This window comes from Nematocida minor (genome assembly GCF_024244105.1).
Source record: "Nematocida minor strain JUm1510 chromosome Unknown 7879, whole genome shotgun sequence".
In the NCBI taxonomy this organism is placed as follows: domain Eukaryota; kingdom Fungi; phylum Microsporidia; genus Nematocida; species Nematocida minor.
Window position 1 is genome coordinate 1 of NW_026250394.1, and position 17,272 is coordinate 17,272.

The 17,272-nt window shown below is 40.1% G+C and overlaps 11 protein-coding genes across 11 annotated transcripts; 4 read left to right on the plus strand and 7 right to left on the minus strand.

The window, feature by feature from the left end:
* Positions 1 to 217: 217 nt before the first annotated feature.
* Positions 218 to 2,449, minus strand: NEMIN01_1063 (uncharacterized protein; the record flags this gene model as incomplete). The annotated part of the gene is made up of 1 exon (XM_051477005.1): positions 218 to 2,449. One exon carries the CDS (start codon positions 2,447 to 2,449, stop codon positions 218 to 220), a length of 2,232 nt encoding a protein of 743 aa, XP_051332965.1.
* Positions 2,450 to 2,823: 374 nt separating this feature from the next.
* NEMIN01_1064 (uncharacterized protein) lies at positions 2,824 to 3,711 on the plus strand (the record flags this gene model as incomplete). Its single annotated transcript, XM_051477006.1, has 1 exon — positions 2,824 to 3,711. One exon carries the CDS (start codon positions 2,824 to 2,826, stop codon positions 3,709 to 3,711), a length of 888 nt encoding a protein of 295 aa, XP_051332966.1.
* Positions 3,712 to 4,319: 608 nt separating this feature from the next.
* NEMIN01_1065 (uncharacterized protein) lies at positions 4,320 to 4,910 on the plus strand (the record flags this gene model as incomplete). Its single annotated transcript, XM_051477007.1, has 1 exon — positions 4,320 to 4,910. One exon carries the CDS (start codon positions 4,320 to 4,322, stop codon positions 4,908 to 4,910), a length of 591 nt encoding a protein of 196 aa, XP_051332967.1.
* A 252-nt stretch (positions 4,911 to 5,162) lies between these two features.
* NEMIN01_1066 (uncharacterized protein) lies at positions 5,163 to 5,906 on the plus strand (the record flags this gene model as incomplete). The annotated part of the gene is made up of 1 exon (XM_051477008.1): positions 5,163 to 5,906. The coding sequence occupies one exon, from the start codon at positions 5,163 to 5,165 to the stop codon at positions 5,904 to 5,906; it is 744 nt and encodes a 247-aa protein (XP_051332968.1).
* Positions 5,907 to 6,108: 202 nt separating this feature from the next.
* On the minus strand, positions 6,109 to 6,858 carry NEMIN01_1067 (uncharacterized protein; the record flags this gene model as incomplete). The annotated part of the gene is made up of 1 exon (XM_051477009.1): positions 6,109 to 6,858. The coding sequence occupies one exon, from the start codon at positions 6,856 to 6,858 to the stop codon at positions 6,109 to 6,111; it is 750 nt and encodes a 249-aa protein (XP_051332969.1).
* Positions 6,859 to 7,510: 652 nt separating this feature from the next.
* Positions 7,511 to 8,308, minus strand: NEMIN01_1068 (uncharacterized protein; the record flags this gene model as incomplete). Its single annotated transcript, XM_051477010.1, has 1 exon — positions 7,511 to 8,308. One exon carries the CDS (start codon positions 8,306 to 8,308, stop codon positions 7,511 to 7,513), a length of 798 nt encoding a protein of 265 aa, XP_051332970.1.
* A 352-nt stretch (positions 8,309 to 8,660) lies between these two features.
* Positions 8,661 to 9,413, minus strand: NEMIN01_1069 (uncharacterized protein; the record flags this gene model as incomplete). The annotated part of the gene is made up of 1 exon (XM_051477011.1): positions 8,661 to 9,413. One exon carries the CDS (start codon positions 9,411 to 9,413, stop codon positions 8,661 to 8,663), a length of 753 nt encoding a protein of 250 aa, XP_051332971.1.
* A 400-nt stretch (positions 9,414 to 9,813) lies between these two features.
* NEMIN01_1070 (uncharacterized protein) lies at positions 9,814 to 10,548 on the minus strand (the record flags this gene model as incomplete). Its single annotated transcript, XM_051477012.1, has 1 exon — positions 9,814 to 10,548. The coding sequence occupies one exon, from the start codon at positions 10,546 to 10,548 to the stop codon at positions 9,814 to 9,816; it is 735 nt and encodes a 244-aa protein (XP_051332972.1).
* A 784-nt stretch (positions 10,549 to 11,332) lies between these two features.
* Positions 11,333 to 13,045, plus strand: NEMIN01_1071 (uncharacterized protein; the record flags this gene model as incomplete). Its single annotated transcript, XM_051477013.1, has 1 exon — positions 11,333 to 13,045. One exon carries the CDS (start codon positions 11,333 to 11,335, stop codon positions 13,043 to 13,045), a length of 1,713 nt encoding a protein of 570 aa, XP_051332973.1.
* Positions 13,046 to 13,199: 154 nt separating this feature from the next.
* Positions 13,200 to 14,174, minus strand: NEMIN01_1072 (uncharacterized protein; the record flags this gene model as incomplete). Its single annotated transcript, XM_051477014.1, has 1 exon — positions 13,200 to 14,174. One exon carries the CDS (start codon positions 14,172 to 14,174, stop codon positions 13,200 to 13,202), a length of 975 nt encoding a protein of 324 aa, XP_051332974.1.
* A 409-nt stretch (positions 14,175 to 14,583) lies between these two features.
* NEMIN01_1073 (uncharacterized protein) lies at positions 14,584 to 17,205 on the minus strand (the record flags this gene model as incomplete). The annotated part of the gene is made up of 1 exon (XM_051477015.1): positions 14,584 to 17,205. One exon carries the CDS (start codon positions 17,203 to 17,205, stop codon positions 14,584 to 14,586), a length of 2,622 nt encoding a protein of 873 aa, XP_051332975.1.
* Positions 17,206 to 17,272: the final 67 nt, after the last annotated feature.

A 17,272-nucleotide genomic window follows, 5' to 3' on the forward strand; every position in this document is an offset into this window, starting at 1 on the left:
CTTCAATTATTTTCATATTTTGATTGCATTAGGGTTTGAAAGATCAATTTTAACGAAAAAAGTAAAAATAGCTGTTTATTAATATTCTATCTCATACCAAGAATAGACTCTAGCGCTGTTGAAAAGATGAAATAATACTTTGTGGTCATTTGGTGATTTTTTTATATTGTATGGCGTAGTGTATGCGATGTTTCTGCTAATGCTCTGGCACTCTTCTTCACATCCATTCGTTTAGATCCCAGAACCTGCCACAAAGATCGTTTATGCTGTCAATTTTATCTCCCATGTTCTTTGTGATTTTCTCCAAGATCGCACCGTTTGAGATGCTTATATACTGGTACTTGTACAAAAATAAAAACCTCTCGCTTTTCAAAAGAATCTGCCCGTACTTGATCCTGGCAGCTTCCAAATAGATGGGCGATTTGTACTTTTCCAAGAACTTCTTTTTACTGATGATGTATATAACCGCTTTTTTAACGGTAGAAGGCCCCAGAGGAACGGTCAGAGATATCTCAAGCATCTGTTTTATCGGTATGTTGGAAATAACGCATTTGCACGCATTGTCTCTGCTCGATAGCTCGTACGAATAGCTAGACTCAAAGTTCTGCTTTTCCCACTTAAAATCTTCCTCCTCTGATATTTTAATTGTATTCGCAAGCTCGCGCAGGATAAGAGAGTCGCTGGAGCCGTAGGAAAACACAAACCCGTGCTTGGAGCTGTTGAAGGCGCTTTTTATGTCGCTTTCCAGAAGCTCGCTCTTGGAAAACTTTTTGAGCAGCTCATTGTACGTCACATACATCATTGTTTCTGCAATGGGAGTGCTGCACTCTCTGCACACGGGAAGACTTTTAAACCCTTTTGACACGTGCTCATATCCACAGGGCGCACAGCATGCATGGCCGCATGTGAAAATCATAATAAGTTTTGGCGATATCTCTTTGTAGTTAAACTCAACCACACCTAGACTCTTATCGCAGTATCTGCAGTCTTCCGTTTTGTCTATTTTATTTTCCCTCAGAAGCTTCAAACACTTTGGCGGTGTTATTTTAGAAGATAGATGCGGCAGTTTGCTGAACTCATTGAACGTGATTGAGTCCATGATAATAGTGCAGTTCTGTATCAGAGTATCCATCTCAGAAACTTTCAAAGTTTCCAAATCACGCATCATAGCTAGCTTTACATCTGAGCTTTCGCCTCCGTTGCTTACTATTATAGAGCACTCTTTCAGCTTATCGTGCTGCTCCTGTGTTCTTGTCTGGTAGTACAGAGGCATTTGAGTTATGCCTACTACATCACCTTCTTTTACGATATTGTCAACGCGTATATTGTGTGTGTTGATATTCCATGCACACACCAAGTTCAGTATGCTATCCATTATGACAGGCGTCAGCGTGTTTCCGCTGCAAATACCAAAAGATATTGCCACGCTGTTTTTTACTCTTGCAAAGTCAAAGACAAAATTTTCCAGAGTTTTCATGTCTTTCTCAAGGAACGGATCAGCCTTTTTGTGCCCCATGAGAACAGTGATGCTTTCAGTTGCCTGTATCCTGTTCCACAAAATGCTGTTTGTGTCTAGATAGGGCCTAAGCAGGTTCGTTTCAATGTACAGGTTCTTGACAAGTATTGAGGCTTCTTTTTCTACGTCAGATGAAATAGAAGGCGTAGAGTCTGCAAAGATCCACAGCGACTCTAGAGTTTTCATCTGGTGTATTTTTGCATGTGAGATATTCAGGAAGTTTTCTATGTCCATCTTCAGAGTGTTTATGCCTTTGACAAATTCAGATTCCAGCTCATTGATCGTCCCAAGGTTCCTAGAATACGATGCAGTGACATTAACAGTTTTAAACCTTCCCAAAAAATGTGCGTACAGAAACTCACTGACTCTGGCACCACTGTCCACAAAATCAACATCGATTGCCACTCTTTTCAAATAGTTGTACTCTGTTTGCTTGCAAATATTTTCATCGTATATGTTGAAAAACACAAACTTTTCCACTCTTATGCCAGAGTTCAGAATGTGGTCTATGACTTCCATCAATTTGGCTGAGTTGCTGGGAACAGTATCAGTCAGCTTTTTTATCTCTACAATCACCACTGTTTTGTAGTCTGCCAAATAGTGCCCTGATTTCAAAATATCATCAAGGTTGCTGTTCACACAGAGTATCTGCTTGGCCTGATATTTTTCGTTTATCAGAGGGATAGTCGTGTCTGAATGCTTTTCAACAAACTTGAACTGAGAGTCCCACAGCATATAGTTTGGATCTTCTTGCTGTGCACTGGAGTTGGCTCTTTTTCTCCCTTGCGAAGAGTCGGCAGCGCTAGCTAGAAAAGAGCTGTTGTACTTCTCAGATCTTCGCTTCATTGACGGAAAAGCGCTGAGCATCCTGGTTGCAAAAAGCACAAGACAAATCAGCGTGGTGTAAGTGATCTTTCTTCCTGACAAGGTCATGATAATTAAAATAAAAATTAAATATATACTAGAATAGAAGCCTTTTCCAAATTAGGTTTTTATTTGCATTTTCTGCATATTTTGCTTCTTTTCGTGCAAATTTCACTGATTTGCAGACGAAAGACATAAATTAAATAAATTTTACCTCGGGTTTTATTGAAGAGTTTTTCCATCAGCGCTGCAACAAACCCTCTTAGCTGAAGTGTCTTGCAAAAACACAATAACTGCCGCTTTTCCACTTACAGAGAGACTGTTCTTTTTTAGTGAAGGCAAGAGGAGCGGTAGAGAGCACAGGCTGAGTGGCGAGTGTTTGAATTAATTAATGAGACATTGTTTATTTATTATTTATTCTCATTTTTATTTTTTAGACTACGATGCATCCTGTGTTTTTCTTAATAATATGCATAACGAGGGTGTGGTCTTTTGACATAGAGAATTTAGACAGAGAGTACTACATGATAACGAACAAAACGAAAAACCTGCCAGAAAACTACCCAAACACACAGAATCTGTCGAACAGCAAAGATTCAGATAAGTCAGAGAGCGCAGTGAACATTGGCTTTATTCAAGTGGAAATAAAAGAAGAGCTGGCGAAAAGCATCCCCCTCATTGAGAAGATAGAAAGGCTGATTGGTCTGTCCACAAAAGAGCTTGTGCACACAGACAACAACAACAAGATTGTTTTGGCTCCATTTAAAAGCATAAAGCTGGTGAATGACGACGGAGAAATAAACGTAGGAAGCTACAAAAACAGCTACATAAGGAAGGACAAAATAGTCCAGGAGTACACGGGAGGAGACAGGTGCGATATCTGCAAGAGCAAAAGATGGTCTGGAACTATCCACTATATGGTGGACGCAGGAGACTTAGAGCTGTCCGGGCCTGTGGAGAGCTCAACGTGCAACTATAAGCTGATAGTCAAGGGAAAAGACCTGGGAAGCGTGGAAAAGTACACGGTTCTAAAAGTGACAGACAGCAAAGGGAAAGAAGAAGAAGCAGTTTCAGAAAACAGTCTGATTGAGGAAAACATAAGCCATGTGTGCGATGGGAAGAGCTGCAGAACTCGCATAAGGATAGGAGACGCGGATGGGCCGCAGATAGTCCTGGAGTCCGAAGAGCTTCCAGAGCAGGCTTTTTTGCAGCTATATCCAGAGGCGGTAATAACGCAGGGAGACCTCCAGCAGTTTGAAGAAAGAGAAGACATTCAGGAAGTTGAGGAAAGAGAAGACGTCCAGCAGTTTGAAGAAAGAGAAGATCTGTAGCCAGCAATAAATATTTGCGCTTATCTCTGAACTCAAAAAATACAGTGGCAGCCATTTCTAAAAATTTTAGAGACTACCTCATTCGGCTCTTATCGATAGAGCTTATTTGCAATTTTATTATTGGCTCTTTTTACTGTATCTAAGCCCGAGAATGTATCTTGTAGTACAAAAACACAACTTTAGAGCACCACAACGGAAAATAGCAGATGAATAAGGAAGCTTTCTACAGGTACTGAGCTGTTCTAGTGGATCCGGCAAGGAGATAGTGTGAGGACTGCCAATAGTAAGAAGCTAAAATATCACATGAAAGAAAACAACCCGATAAGAGATAGAGAAAAAGCAACCAATTGGAATCGCAGTGATTGGAACGGCTCTAGGAACCAATAGAAAAAAGACAGAAACAGAAGCCGTTTTGAGCTAGCCAATGGGAAAGAGAAAAAAGTAAGTTAATTTTTAAAAATGTAATTTTGAAAATAAATCAAATCAGGAAGCGCGTGTTTTTGCATACTTTTACAGACTGCATGGCTCTATTTGTCTATCTATCTTTTTCCCGTGATGTCCAAGCGAGAGCATCACATATTTAATTGCATTACTTTTTATTTTATTTAATGTCAAGAAAGGAGAAAACAAGCTTAATACAAATGCTGAACACGTCAATCGGAAACATAAGCGGCTTGTTCAAGACAAAAAAAGAAGAGGCTGGAGAGAAAGAGCACGAAGAAGTGGAGATTGAGGAAATAACACCGAGCCAGGAGAAAGAAGAGAACGAAAGCTTTCTGCTAGACGAAGAGGAAGAGTTTGAAAAGGACTTGAGCAGGCTCTCCGTCTCAGTGGAGGAAGAAGACTCGCACAATATGCTCAAAATAGAAAACAAAACAGAAACAAAAAATATTCTCAGCGAAGACAGCGTATCGCGCGATGAAATAAACAGGCTAAAAAAGATCATTGCGCTAAAGGATGAAATAAGACAGAAAGAGAGAGAAAAAGACCAGGAGAAAACCGAGCTCGGGATTCTGGAGAGGATAAAAATACAGGCAGAGCTGGACTACCAGAGAAAAAGAAAAAAAATGCTGATGCAGGTGATCGAGTCTCTGCAGAAGAGCCTTGAGGAAAGCGAAATACAGAGGCTCGAATTGATGAGATACTGCAAGCTTCTTATTGAACAGGAAGAAAGAAGCTTGCCAGATAAAAAAAGATAAAACAAACCAATAAAAATTTTAAATTACCTTTGATTAAATTAGATTAAACTCAGCATTTAGACAAACAAGCAGCACTGCAGCGCAGAGCAGACATGGCAGGCAAATTGGCAAAAATTGTCTTCTGTGCTTGGCAGGAAGTGCGAAAGATAAAATGGAGAACCCGGGTATCGATCCCGGCACCTCTCGCATGCTAAGCGAGCGCTCTACCTCTGAGCTAGTCCCCCGTATTTACTAAATAAAAATTTTGTATTCATGAAAGTAATGAAAAAAAAAGACGACGCGCACTGGATCATAAAAAGAGAAGTGGGGCGGTGGAAGGTGTACGACTACACGGTGCTGAGACACCCGGAGCTTATGCGGTATGTGAAAAACATAGACACGCTCATTCCAAAGACAAAACACAACAACTTTTTGCTGGACGTCGAGTCGTGGTACTCGATTACTCCCGTTGACTTGGCCAAAGGCATTTCCCAAAGCATAAAAAATAAGTACCAAAGTGCTGTTAGCATTTTGGATCTTTTTGCCGGGGTGGGGGGAAACACTGTCTCGTTCATGGAGTTCAGCAATGTCGTAGATTCGGTGGAGTTTGACTACAAGAAGATAAAATGTCTTCGCAATAATGTGAAAGTGTGCACAGAGAACAGAGAGCACAGGATCTTCTACTTTGACGTTTACAATCCGCAGCTGCTCCTGCATCTAAAGGAGGAGTACGATGTTATAATGGCTAGCCCGCCCTGGGGCGGCCTGGACTACAAACAGGACACCGCTCTAGAGCTGTTTATGAAGTGCAGGGTGCTTGAGCTAGAGGCCATATACAGTACCAGAGCACCGCTAAGGCTGTATATGCTCCCGCGGCAGATAACAGACGACATATTCCTTCTTTTGAATGATGAGTTTTCGGTTTTCAACGGCTTCTCCAAGAGCCCAAATAGAGTAGTTGCAAAAATACTGGCAGTAGGCGATGTAGAGGGCTTCAAGCTAAAAAAGTGTTTTTAATTTTCCGTGTATCTATGAGCTGTGTATTAGAATATAAATGAGCATGGGGCTTGGCTTGGTTCTAGTAAATAAATATTTTTCTTTATTTTTCAAGCTATATAGTTTTTCCAACTGTCTGATATCCTGTGTTTACAGAAGATGAGCAGTAGTAGTGATGCTGCAGTGTAGGTCTACTACTTTACACAGATTTGCAAGAGGTAAACTACATTATCCACAGCATTGCTTTTTCAAACATTTTTATAAGAGCATCCAGTATGTATATGGATGAGGTGGTAATGATAAATGCCCCTATTGAGAATATAAGTGCAAAATACATCCACTGTACAGCGAAGATGTATATGTTCTGTTTCTCTGAGCTGTATATAAAATATTTGTCTATCTGCCTATACATCCCGCTTCCTTCTTTTACCAGTAAATGTGTTAATGAAAAACAGGAAATAGCGAGCACTATAGGCATTGTATACACATTAGAGAGCATAGAAGACGCAATGTAACTTAGAATTGTTTTGTTAAGCACACTTGAAAGTATGAAAGAGGATAGGCATAGGGTGGTGAATGTGTGCTCGTAGACATATGGTATAAATTCATATTTTGTGTAGAACTTGAGACAATATTCCATTGCTCTAACTGTCATTCCCAGAGGCAGCACAGAGTTTGCTAATATCCCTGCAGCTAGTGCAAAGGCCTCAATGTGCTCTAGATTGTACTTACTGAATAAAAACGCGCTCTGATGGCGTAGAATAAACTCAACAGAAAAAAGAATAATGGAAAGATAGAGAACATTGCCTACAAGCTTACCAACCACATAAGCTGTATAGGTATAAGCTGAAAAATCACTAGAAGAATGGCCCAAAGAGCTGCTAAAATCATAAATCAGCTCTTTCACATAGCCTCTTTGGGCTTGTTGTATATACGTAGATTTCAACAGTTTCCTATCTTCTTTATTTTCCATACGCTAACTAAATAAAAATTATTTAATTTCTGTGACAGCAACAGTATATAAAAACTTATCTTGTGCTGTAATTCTCTCTCAGCTCGCAGTCTAGTTGCACAAAGATCTCTTTCTAGCAACAGAAAAGCAGAACAGCCAGCTGCGAAACAGAACAGTGATTAGCATGAGTCTAACATTCTCGTGCAATATAAATTAAGTTTATTTATAACCTATTCTACACCATATGGTAAGTAATTGCATAGATATATTGATGTAATCCTTATCTTCTCATCCTAAAATATAAGCTATTCTAATTTTACCATGTGTGCTAATAAAAATATCCTTGAATTATCCTCGAATTAGTTTATTAAAGTCTACTAGAAATGTTTGGTGAAGAGAATAAAAATAAAAATGAGTAAAAATTCTACACTTTATTTACAAACAAAGAGTTAACTTACAACAAAATTAAAAGAGAAGAACAGCTCAAATTTCTAAGACTAGAAGAAAATATGTAATGACAGGACAAGATAGGAATATGAAAAAAAATGTATCTATGGCTGAACAGCGAACATAGAAAGAAGTAAAGAAGTGGTACTTTTATTGAATTTAACGTTTTTCTAAAACACAAAGCCTCATTATTGTTTATATGTATAGTTTTGTCTAGAAGATCTGTTTATGGTTGGACTAACTGGACTTTTCTATTTTCTATGGGGCGCTTTTTTATTCTGTACTTTTTTATAGATGAAGGTATGAAAATCAATGCGTGAGTTATCAGAAGTGAAGACAACACTAGCATTACCATGCAGTATATCCCGTTTAGGATAAGAATGGGCTCATACCCTTGGGCAGATGTGCTTCTCCAAAAATTAAAGCTGTCTAATAGACACATACATACACTTGGAATTTCGATTATTGCCGTATAGAGCACCGTGGCGAGCGCCAAGAAGTACAGAACAGCAACTGACCATACTATCGTAGTTAGCGGGAGCAGTAAAAAGTTTACTATTTTGTTGGCTAGAAAGACAAGAAGAGGAGAAAGGCCGCAGAGGATCAAAAAACATGTCGAGAAAAAGCTGTAATTATTGGAGGATTCGGACAGCTCTTTGTATAGAGGGAAATATATGTTCGCAAACAAGCCCAAAGTCATAAGGCCATTTACTAGCAGCTGAATAACCAGCCCAAGCAGGATCTGAATAGCAGTGACTTTTTTTTCGTACACGATTCTATTCTTTTGTATTTTGCACTTTGTTTTGTACAGCAGTCCTACAATAAACTTCAGAAGAAACTCAAACGAGGAGACTATGAACACAACATAGAGAATATTGGTGAAGTATGTTTTAGCCACTTCTTCGTACGTACCCGATGTGTTTTTGCTGCTCCAATGGTTTAGCAGGCTTACTATCCGGTTGTACACTTTTTTCTGCTCTTCTTGCAGATGCGTTAGTCTAAAATATTTATTCGTCTCAATCATTAAAAGAAATTCAAAATTTTAAGTATAAAAGCACAAAAATTTTACTTAATTACCCCCATTATTTCTGCCTCAGATACACAAATATTTCCATAATTCTACAAACCAGAAGATTAATATAGAGCAGAGCATCAGTTTTTGTGTGCATTTGCATTTATTTTTCCTATTTCAGCTTAACTATTTTTTGTTTGTTGACAAATACATGCTGCAGTAAACAAATTAAAAGCAAAAACCAAACATTTATTTATTGATTGCTCTTTTGACGGTATAGGAGTCTAGAGAATACAACACTATAGAAAAGTATAGAAACATGAGAGATAACCTATCTGTAGCTGTTCTTACTAAGTCTAGTCAACTATGTGGTGAATTTTAGCGGATAGCCAACAAAAGAGAGACTGGTCATTACAGCAAAACACGTGTTGTACAGTGTTATTCCAATGATGGTCACTGCGTATACTGACTTGGCTGCGAATGCAAGTATGCTTCTCCAATCTCTCTGAACTCTAAAATACTCATAGGTGCCACTGCATATGCTGCTGGTCTCGAGAATCAGCAGAATGTATATGTATATCCATGCAACTGGCATGTACTTTTTAAAAGAAGCAGTCTTCTCGATGTCCGATAGAAATGGTGTTACAGCAAATGTTTTTAGCAGAGGAATAAAAGCCATCAAAAAAAGGAAAAGAAGTACCTCGTTGGTCTTGCCCATGCTGTATGGTAAACTTTTGACTCCATCATTAAAACATACACTTTTCTTTATGTAGACAAAGCTTTGTATGTTCATTCCCGCATAAATAACAAATGACACGAGCACAAAAATCCACTTAACTAACGAAGAGTTCAGAACATCAGACCTGAAGAATTCTGCAGTTGACAGATGCAGTGTAAAGTCGATAAGACCCAGTCTGAGAGCACTCAAAAGGCTAGTAAAAAATATATTAGAAAATATTAAAAAGATGACTAGTGTCTTTATACCATTTGAGTCAGGGATATCATACAACTCTTTGTTTATGCGAGTAATCGTAGATTTAGTAAACCCCAGCTGCTCTAGCTGCCAGACGGATGCGCTTTTGTCCTTATTATAGCTATCTACTTCTACGCTTTCCATATTTGCAGCTAGCAAAAGATTTTTTACAAAAATCAGAATACTATTAGCCAAATATTAGTTTGCTCTGCAGAGATGTTATGCTTTCTCTAGTTTGAGCCATCTTAAAAATGATTCATGCAGCTGTTACAATACACACCAGACATCTCAGAGCTTAGCTTGACTACAAGTCAGACTAAATGGAAAAACTCTTCAAACATCATAGCAGCAGATGGTGAGTATATAATATAGAAGTCAATAATAAATAAGTTGAATGTTAATAATTTATTAATTTTTAGTATGAACAGCCAGTGTAACACTGCAATGTTCGTTTTCGTGCTGCCTATTTTATAGTGCAGCCGGTGATCATTTCATTCGCAATATTAACTTCATAAGTTGCAATAAACACATCAGTTGGACCATCTTATAGCCCCACCATAATGTTGCCTGTTGCATAGTTCATCAGCTTAATGTAGACAAATCCTGCTAGTATTACGAGCAGCAGCAGAGCATATGCCACATTGGCAGAGAACACAAGAAGACTTTCGTTCTTTGTCTGGTAGAAAGTGTATCTTTCGGTGTTTCTTAGTATTCCCCATCCTTCAAAGGCGAGCACTATCCAGCTGACTATGCTTGCCACCTTCACTGCTTGCTTGTAGTAGTAGAAGCTGGAGAAGTACTCCAAAGTAGCGCCCAGTGCAAACTCTTTTATCAGAGGAACACTGATGAATATGAGACCATACGTCAGCAGCTCGATTGTTCTGAGCGAGTCTAGGGTTATTTTTCCGTCGAGTATCTTTGGAAGTTTGACCTGTCTTCTCACGTAGAGCATTGCTGGGATGTTTATCACAAAGTACATTCCGTAGGTTATGACATTCACAAACCAAGTGAATCTCGAGCTGTCTTTCAGCTGGTTGATGGCTAGTATTCTGAGGATGTTTCTGAGAGTTAGATCAATAGACTCAAGCAAAAAGGAGAATAAAAAGCCGTTGGCAAGGATTAAAAGAGCTGCATATAATATTGATAAATTAGAGCCGTTTATAAAATCATGTATTGATTGTATCACCTTCTGTGTAAAGCTTTTCTGCTGGTCCTGAAGCTGTGTGGTGTTTTCTTCTAGTATAATAGGAGCGGTTTCTGGTTGTTTTGTAATCGTCATGTTCTGTGCAAAAAAAAGATTTATTTATACTTTATTTTTTCCTCGAATTTCCTTAATGTTCCAAAAACGGACAGAAAATTCCTGGAAAAACATGAAGAATTTAAAATTTTTTGGGCTCGTTTTTGGCGCACTTTAGTTTAAATAAAACTTTTTCTTTTATTTCGCAAAAGCTTGTGCAGGGGGTATTTTCAATAAAAACATTTTGACTTAACATTTAATTAATCATTAAAAATCACTGAACTGATGCAAATCAATTTTCACACTATCTAGCTCAGTATTTCAGACGGATAGGATGTGCACACAGGAGGTTAATGGATAAAAGAGGTCTACGCTCTCTGTGCAGATAGAGGCTCCTTTACAAGGGCCTTTCTCTTAGCTATTAAAATCAGCGCACAAAGGACTTAAGTACCATAGCATCTAGCATAGGACAAAAAGAGACTAAGTATGTGTATATATCGCCATACGCTATCTCTATGTCTGTTTGTACGTGTGCTTACGAAGCATTTGCGTGGTGTGACCCATTCTCCTCCATTATCTTTTTATTTTTGTTTGAGCTGTGAGATTAAATTAAAGAAGAAGAAACAAAATGTGGCCAAAGTGCAGTGGAAGAGAGTAGGAAGTGCTTGATGATGCTATGGCATGGTGCAGCTGGCCATTCCATTGCTCGTGGACTTTGTTTCAGAGTTTATTTTTGTTTTATATTGGCTTGTTTTGCAGTGGTCTCCTAGCGATTGTGAAACAGTGTCTTAAGGACGGATATTTAATGAGGGTTGCTTTGTGATGTATGAACAAATACTTGCTATTAGGTACGCTATGCAGTGTAGTTTTGGCGACCGAGCTATTTGCCAAGGAGAACATAAACTTTGACGATGCTTCCATCGCAGCACACTCCAAAGAGGTGGCAGCATCCGATAAAAAGAAAGACGGCGTGGACAAAGATAAAAAGAAGCCGGAAGACAATCCAAAGCCGTCTTCTCGATTTGCGTTTTTGAACATTTTCAACAGGTCATCGACAAACAACACGTCAGCCACAAAGATAGACGCCACGAGCTCAGAAAGCTCCAAAAATGAAAGCACAAAGAGCGTGAAAACAAGCAATGATACCACTGAAAAAGAGGATGAAAAAGAAGAAAAAGAGAAAGAGAAAGAAAAGGAAAAGGAAGAAGAAGAAAAGGAGAAAGAAGAAAAACTATCCAAGTCATCCAAGTACAAGAAAACATCAACCACTAAACTATCCATAAAATCATCTACTAGGCCATCAACCAAGACATCGAGCAAAGATCCAAAGAGCACTTCAGTGGTAAAGTCGTCATCAGCAGAAAAACCAACTTCTGTGAAAACAAAGACAGTGACAATCACTGAGCTAAGAGTGATCACCATCTACAAGCCTCTTTCACCACGCGCAACTTCTGCGCCCAAGGAAGAAAGCTCTCTGCTGTCAGGGCCAAAGAAGCTGGTGAAGGTGGCCAAAGCCTCCAACACCAGCACAAACACCAGCAGTCTGGAGACAAATGAAAAGATAACCGAAAAAGTGATGAAAAACAACCAGAAAACGCTTGATAATCTGAAGAAACAGAAGGAAGAAGCAACCAAAAAACTCGCTTCATTGGAGAAAGACCTGGCAGAGATAGACCAGGTCATTGCAGTCACAGAAAAGCAAAAGAGTCTGCAGCAAGAGTCTGTGCAGGAAAACAAGTCGGCTCTGACAGCTGAACAGAAAGCCTTCAAAAACAAACAGAAAGAGGCCCAGAAGAAGATAAAGTCTCTTGAAAGCAACATAGAAAAAGACGAAAAGAAGATAGAAAGCAACAAAAACAAGAAAATAGATCTGCAGAGCGACATAGACATAGCAAAGAAGCAAACAGAGCATCTTGACAAAACAGAAAAAACCGTTGCAGGAGTTGTGAATGAAAATACGACTGACATCATAAAAGACCTGAAGAAAGAAAACAAGGAAACACAAAAGAGCTTGAAAAACGAAACATCAGTGGCTAACAAAGAGCAGAAGAGCCTAGAGAAAGAGAAGAAAAAAGAGCAGAAGGACAATGAAAAAATAAAAGAGGACAAAAAAGAAATAAAGAGCGAAAAAGAAAAAGAGGATGAGCTGATCAAAGAATTAAAAGAGAATGAAAATCTTCTTTCAAAGAAGTCCAACGCATCTGGAATACAGAGAAGAGGGCTCTTTCTATCAGACCTGCCAAACCAGCAGAATACCATGCCCACACAAATGCCCCAGCAGACAGGAAACAACCCCCTAACTCCAAGCTCCAGTGCCAACAGCCCAAGGCTGCCAGTTCCACCCTTTGCACAGAACTTCACAAATGGCCATCTGGTTGTAAGCGGCTCTCCCATAACAAACAACAAAGAAAGCATTGCAAAGGCACAGAGCCTGTTCAAGACTTCGCTAGAAACAGCCACAGGCAACGCAAAGCCAGGAGAGAAAGTCCTTGCTTTCTGGGGATACATCACTTCTCTTCTTTCAGCTGCCCATCAATAAATAGGAATATTATATCACCTGTTCTCTCTGTTCTTTTTCTATTTGTATTAGTGTAAGTACAAAATTAAAATTAGTGAATGTGTTTATAGAATAAGTAGTTCTGCTGTTTAAAATAAACTCATTTTATTTTTATTTCTCTGGCTACGCTTTCTTTCTAAAAAAACTTTATTTTTTTCACGTGTAGGATAGCCCCCACTCCTGCAAGAACAAGCGAGACAATAAGCCCAATGATAATACATCTTTTGAACAGAATAAACTTTTTTATGTCTTTGCTTTGTTTTCTGAGTTCTTCTGTTTTTTCAACGGTTTTCTTTGTGACCACAAATATCGCATTGCTCTTGCTGGGCTTGCTGTCTAGCAGCTCTAGTACCTCTGCATAGTTGTCTTGGATGTACTCCAGGCACTGCATTCCTGTTCCGTCTATCCTATAGCCTTTCAGGAGATCGGTTGCGCTTTTATACAGCTCTATTTCTCCAATTACAATGGTGTAGTTTTTGATCATGAACTCAATCAGGCTGTAGGTGTTCAGACTATCAGACACCTCAATTCTTTTAATTTTCTGCTCTTTCTTGTACTTTTCCAGAAGCACTTTTAGATCGTCAGACGCCTCTTTTTCTCTGCTAATTTCCTTTATTTTCAGCTTTATGCTTTCCACTTTGCAGATCAGCTCTATCTCTTGTGCGATCTCCTGTCTTGTTTTGTTTCTGTTCTTTGCTCTTCTTTTTATTCGCAGTACGTAGTTGTTTGCCAGAATCACAAGGATTTGCAAGAACTCTTTCATCTCTTTTTCCAGAGACATTTTTATTTCTTCCACAACGCTCTCAATGCATCTTTCTTTTGTGAGCATCTGCATGTTGCAGAAGGTGGCTGAAAGTACGTCTGTTGCGCGCATGTTGTACTGCACGATTTCGTGTATGGCTGCATCTACGTCAGGCTGCGGGTCTATTTCGCTGTTCCATGCGAAACACTTTTCCACTATTTTGTCAATGACTGTTTTTTTAATGAAGGACTTGGACGGCTTTGAGATCTTTCCGTTAAGCAGGTTGTTCACATACCTGTCTATCTGCTTTTTTACCTCTTCTTTTAGCTCATTCTGTCTAAACGTGTAAAAACTCTGGAGCCTTTCCATCTTTCAGCTTAGACGTGCACATCTTTTTATTTATTAAATACTAGCCACCCGTTTCATTGGCGCCTTTGCCGCAGCTAGCCTCCTGCACAGATTTAACCAATTGTGCATAGAGCGCTATCCAATCACAAAATCACAAATAAACAGCACAACGGCCCCACAATCAGCTGAAATTACCGCACAAACATATTTAACTCTCAGTTAATTTACTCTCACATGAACTGTGAATATTTAATGCTACAGCTAAATTAAAATCCAAGATAAAATTTACCAGATTACTTACACAGTCTCCCACAATAATAAAAAATTGCTCACTTAGAAACAATGAATATTTCTGTCTCTACAAACAGCAGAAAAAGTGCAAATAGTACAAAAACATTTCAACAGGAGCTTTTATTGAATATAAGTGACTCTATTCGTGGTGTGCCCGTGTTGGAATTTGTCCGTTGAAGAGGACGTGGCTATTCTTCGCAGCTGTGTCAACCATCGGAACACAAGGATTCAGACAGAACGAGTTTTCGCAGGGACACAGCTCCTCAGCAAATGATGTGGCATCAATGGAAATCGGAATAGTTTTGTACTCCACAAGCTGCTCCACAGAGCATCCCTGACTCAGTTGGCAGGCATTCATGTTCCCATAGGTGTTCACCACGGGAGCTGCAGGTGGTGCCACAGGAACGGGTGCTACACTGGTAGTTGGCAATGATGCTGCGATTGTTTTTGTCACTTCTGCGCCTCGCACTGTATCTATCGATGTAACTGTCTTTGATATCGTAATAGTCTGCTGTATGGTTGTAGGCTGCACTACAGTTGTGGGCTGCACCACTGTCTTAGGCTGCACTTCTGTCTTTATCACCGTTGTAGGCACCATCTGAGATACTGTAGTTGGAACTATTTGCGACACAGTTTTAACAACATTCACTGTGATCGACTGCTGCACTGTCTTAGTAACGCTTATCGTTGTAGGCTTTTCAACTGTCACAGGCTTTTCAACAGTAGTTGACTGCACTACTGTGGTAGACTGCACTACAGTTGTGGGCTGTACTACTGTCACAGGCTTTTCAACAGTTGTAGATTGCACTACAGTTGTAGGCTGCACCACTGTAGTAGGGCGTATGACTGTTTCAACTGTGGTAAATGTTACGACGTGTGTAACAGGTTGTGGGAGTTTTATCTTGAAGTATCGCACAACATCGTGGCACGGAGAGCCCACACAGCCTGTAAGAGGGTTATTTTGCGCGGTGGGAAGTACACCCGTCTGTGACACCGGCACAGAAATAGAGCTAGAAGGCATAGGAGTGGGAACTGTGGCAGGAATAGGTGCAGCTGATGTGGGCATAGGCACACTGTCCATAGAAGAGACAGGAGAGCTGCAGATAGCTGGAGGCACAGCCCCACTGCCATCAGCAGATGAAGGAGCTGCAGAGGTATCTGAAGGGGATGGTGCAGGAGCAGATGATGCACCAGAATTAGCGGATGCATCAGAGCCAGCAGATGAATTAGCCGATGAACCAGCGGATGCATCAGAATTAGCCGATGCCCCAGCAGATGAATTAGCTGAGCTATCAGTAGCTGAGCCAGAGGATGAATTAGCCACTGCACCAGAATTGGCTGAACTATCAGCAGATGCACCGGATGATGCACCAGATGATGCACCAGCGGATGCACCAGATGATGAACCAGCAGATGAATTAGCTGATGAGCCAGATGATGAACCAGCAGATGAGCTAGAACCAGCAATTGAGCCAGCTACTGCACCAGATGATGAGCCAGATGATGCACCAGCTGAAGTAGTAGCTGATATTGAGAGGGATGAGACAGATGATAGCTGTGAGCCCTGTATGCTCAGCTGATCTGCGACCTTGGAGAAAGATTGCGCTTGCTGTCTTGATTGCTCTGCGGATATATTTATCTGGTAGAATCCTGTTTCTGTTAGAGTTGCCTTTTGTTTTACTTCCTCTGCTGATGTGCATCCGCACTCTTCTCCCTTGAACATTCCTGTCTCGTCGATTATTTCGCTATTCACTTTTTTCATTGTAATTTTGTTCTCTGCGTCTCTGTAGCAGTTGCAGTCAACGGAGAAGTACACAGCAATGTTTGTAATAGAAGTTGAGTTAGTTGCTGTCATGGCCTTTTGTATATCTGCTTTACTATATTTGGTAATATCTGTAATATTTGTGATAGATCCGGTGGCTGCAATGGATGTAGAGGCTGTCTTGCTGATAGCAGAGGATTTTGCAGGCATGGATGAAACACTGACGGACTTAGACATGTCTTTGCTTTTACTGCCAGTGGCTGCAATGGAGGCAGATTTACTCTTTGTTCCTGATAGGGCTGATGATTTTGATTTTATGCTGCCAACTGATTTGCTTGCGGACTGTTTGCCTGCTGTAGATGCTTTTGACTTCGTATTGACCGATGATTTTGATTTTAAGTCAGCTGATTTTGATTTTGACTTCGTATCTGCAGATTTTGACTTAGTGCCAGCTGATTTTGACTTTGACTTCGTCCCATCTGATGACTTTGACTTTGTGCCATCTGTTGCCTTTGAATTTGATGCTCCAAATAGCCCGAATATTCCCCCTCCGCCTGCTGGCTTGTCTTTTGAGCCGTCTGTTGCTTTTGGCTTTTTTGCAGAGGTTTTGCTGTTTCCTCCCTTGCTGCTTGTGTTAGAGCTCCCAAATAGTCCCAATAAACCTCCTTTATTGCTCGTATCTTTTGAGCTGTCCTTTGGAGGAGTGCTTGTTCCTTTGCTTGTTGCATCTTTTGGGTTATCTGGCTTATTCTTCGAGTCATCAGGCTTCTTGTCTTCTGCAGAGGCGCTGGGCTTTGCGTCTTTTGCTGCGTCTGGTGCAGCCTGCTTATCCTGCGGTTTTGCTCCTGCTGGCCCTCCGGGAGGTGCTGCGTTTGATTTCTGCACTAACTCGCCGCCTATTATCCTGTGGAATAATCCATTCTCCTGGAATATCTTTAGATGCGCCGTAACACAGTACATCGCAACTATTCCTGCTGCGAATTGCTTCTTTATTTGCATGCACTCTGAGGGACAAAATAACAAATACGCCTCAAGATCCAGGATCAACAACAAATAAATAAAAGTG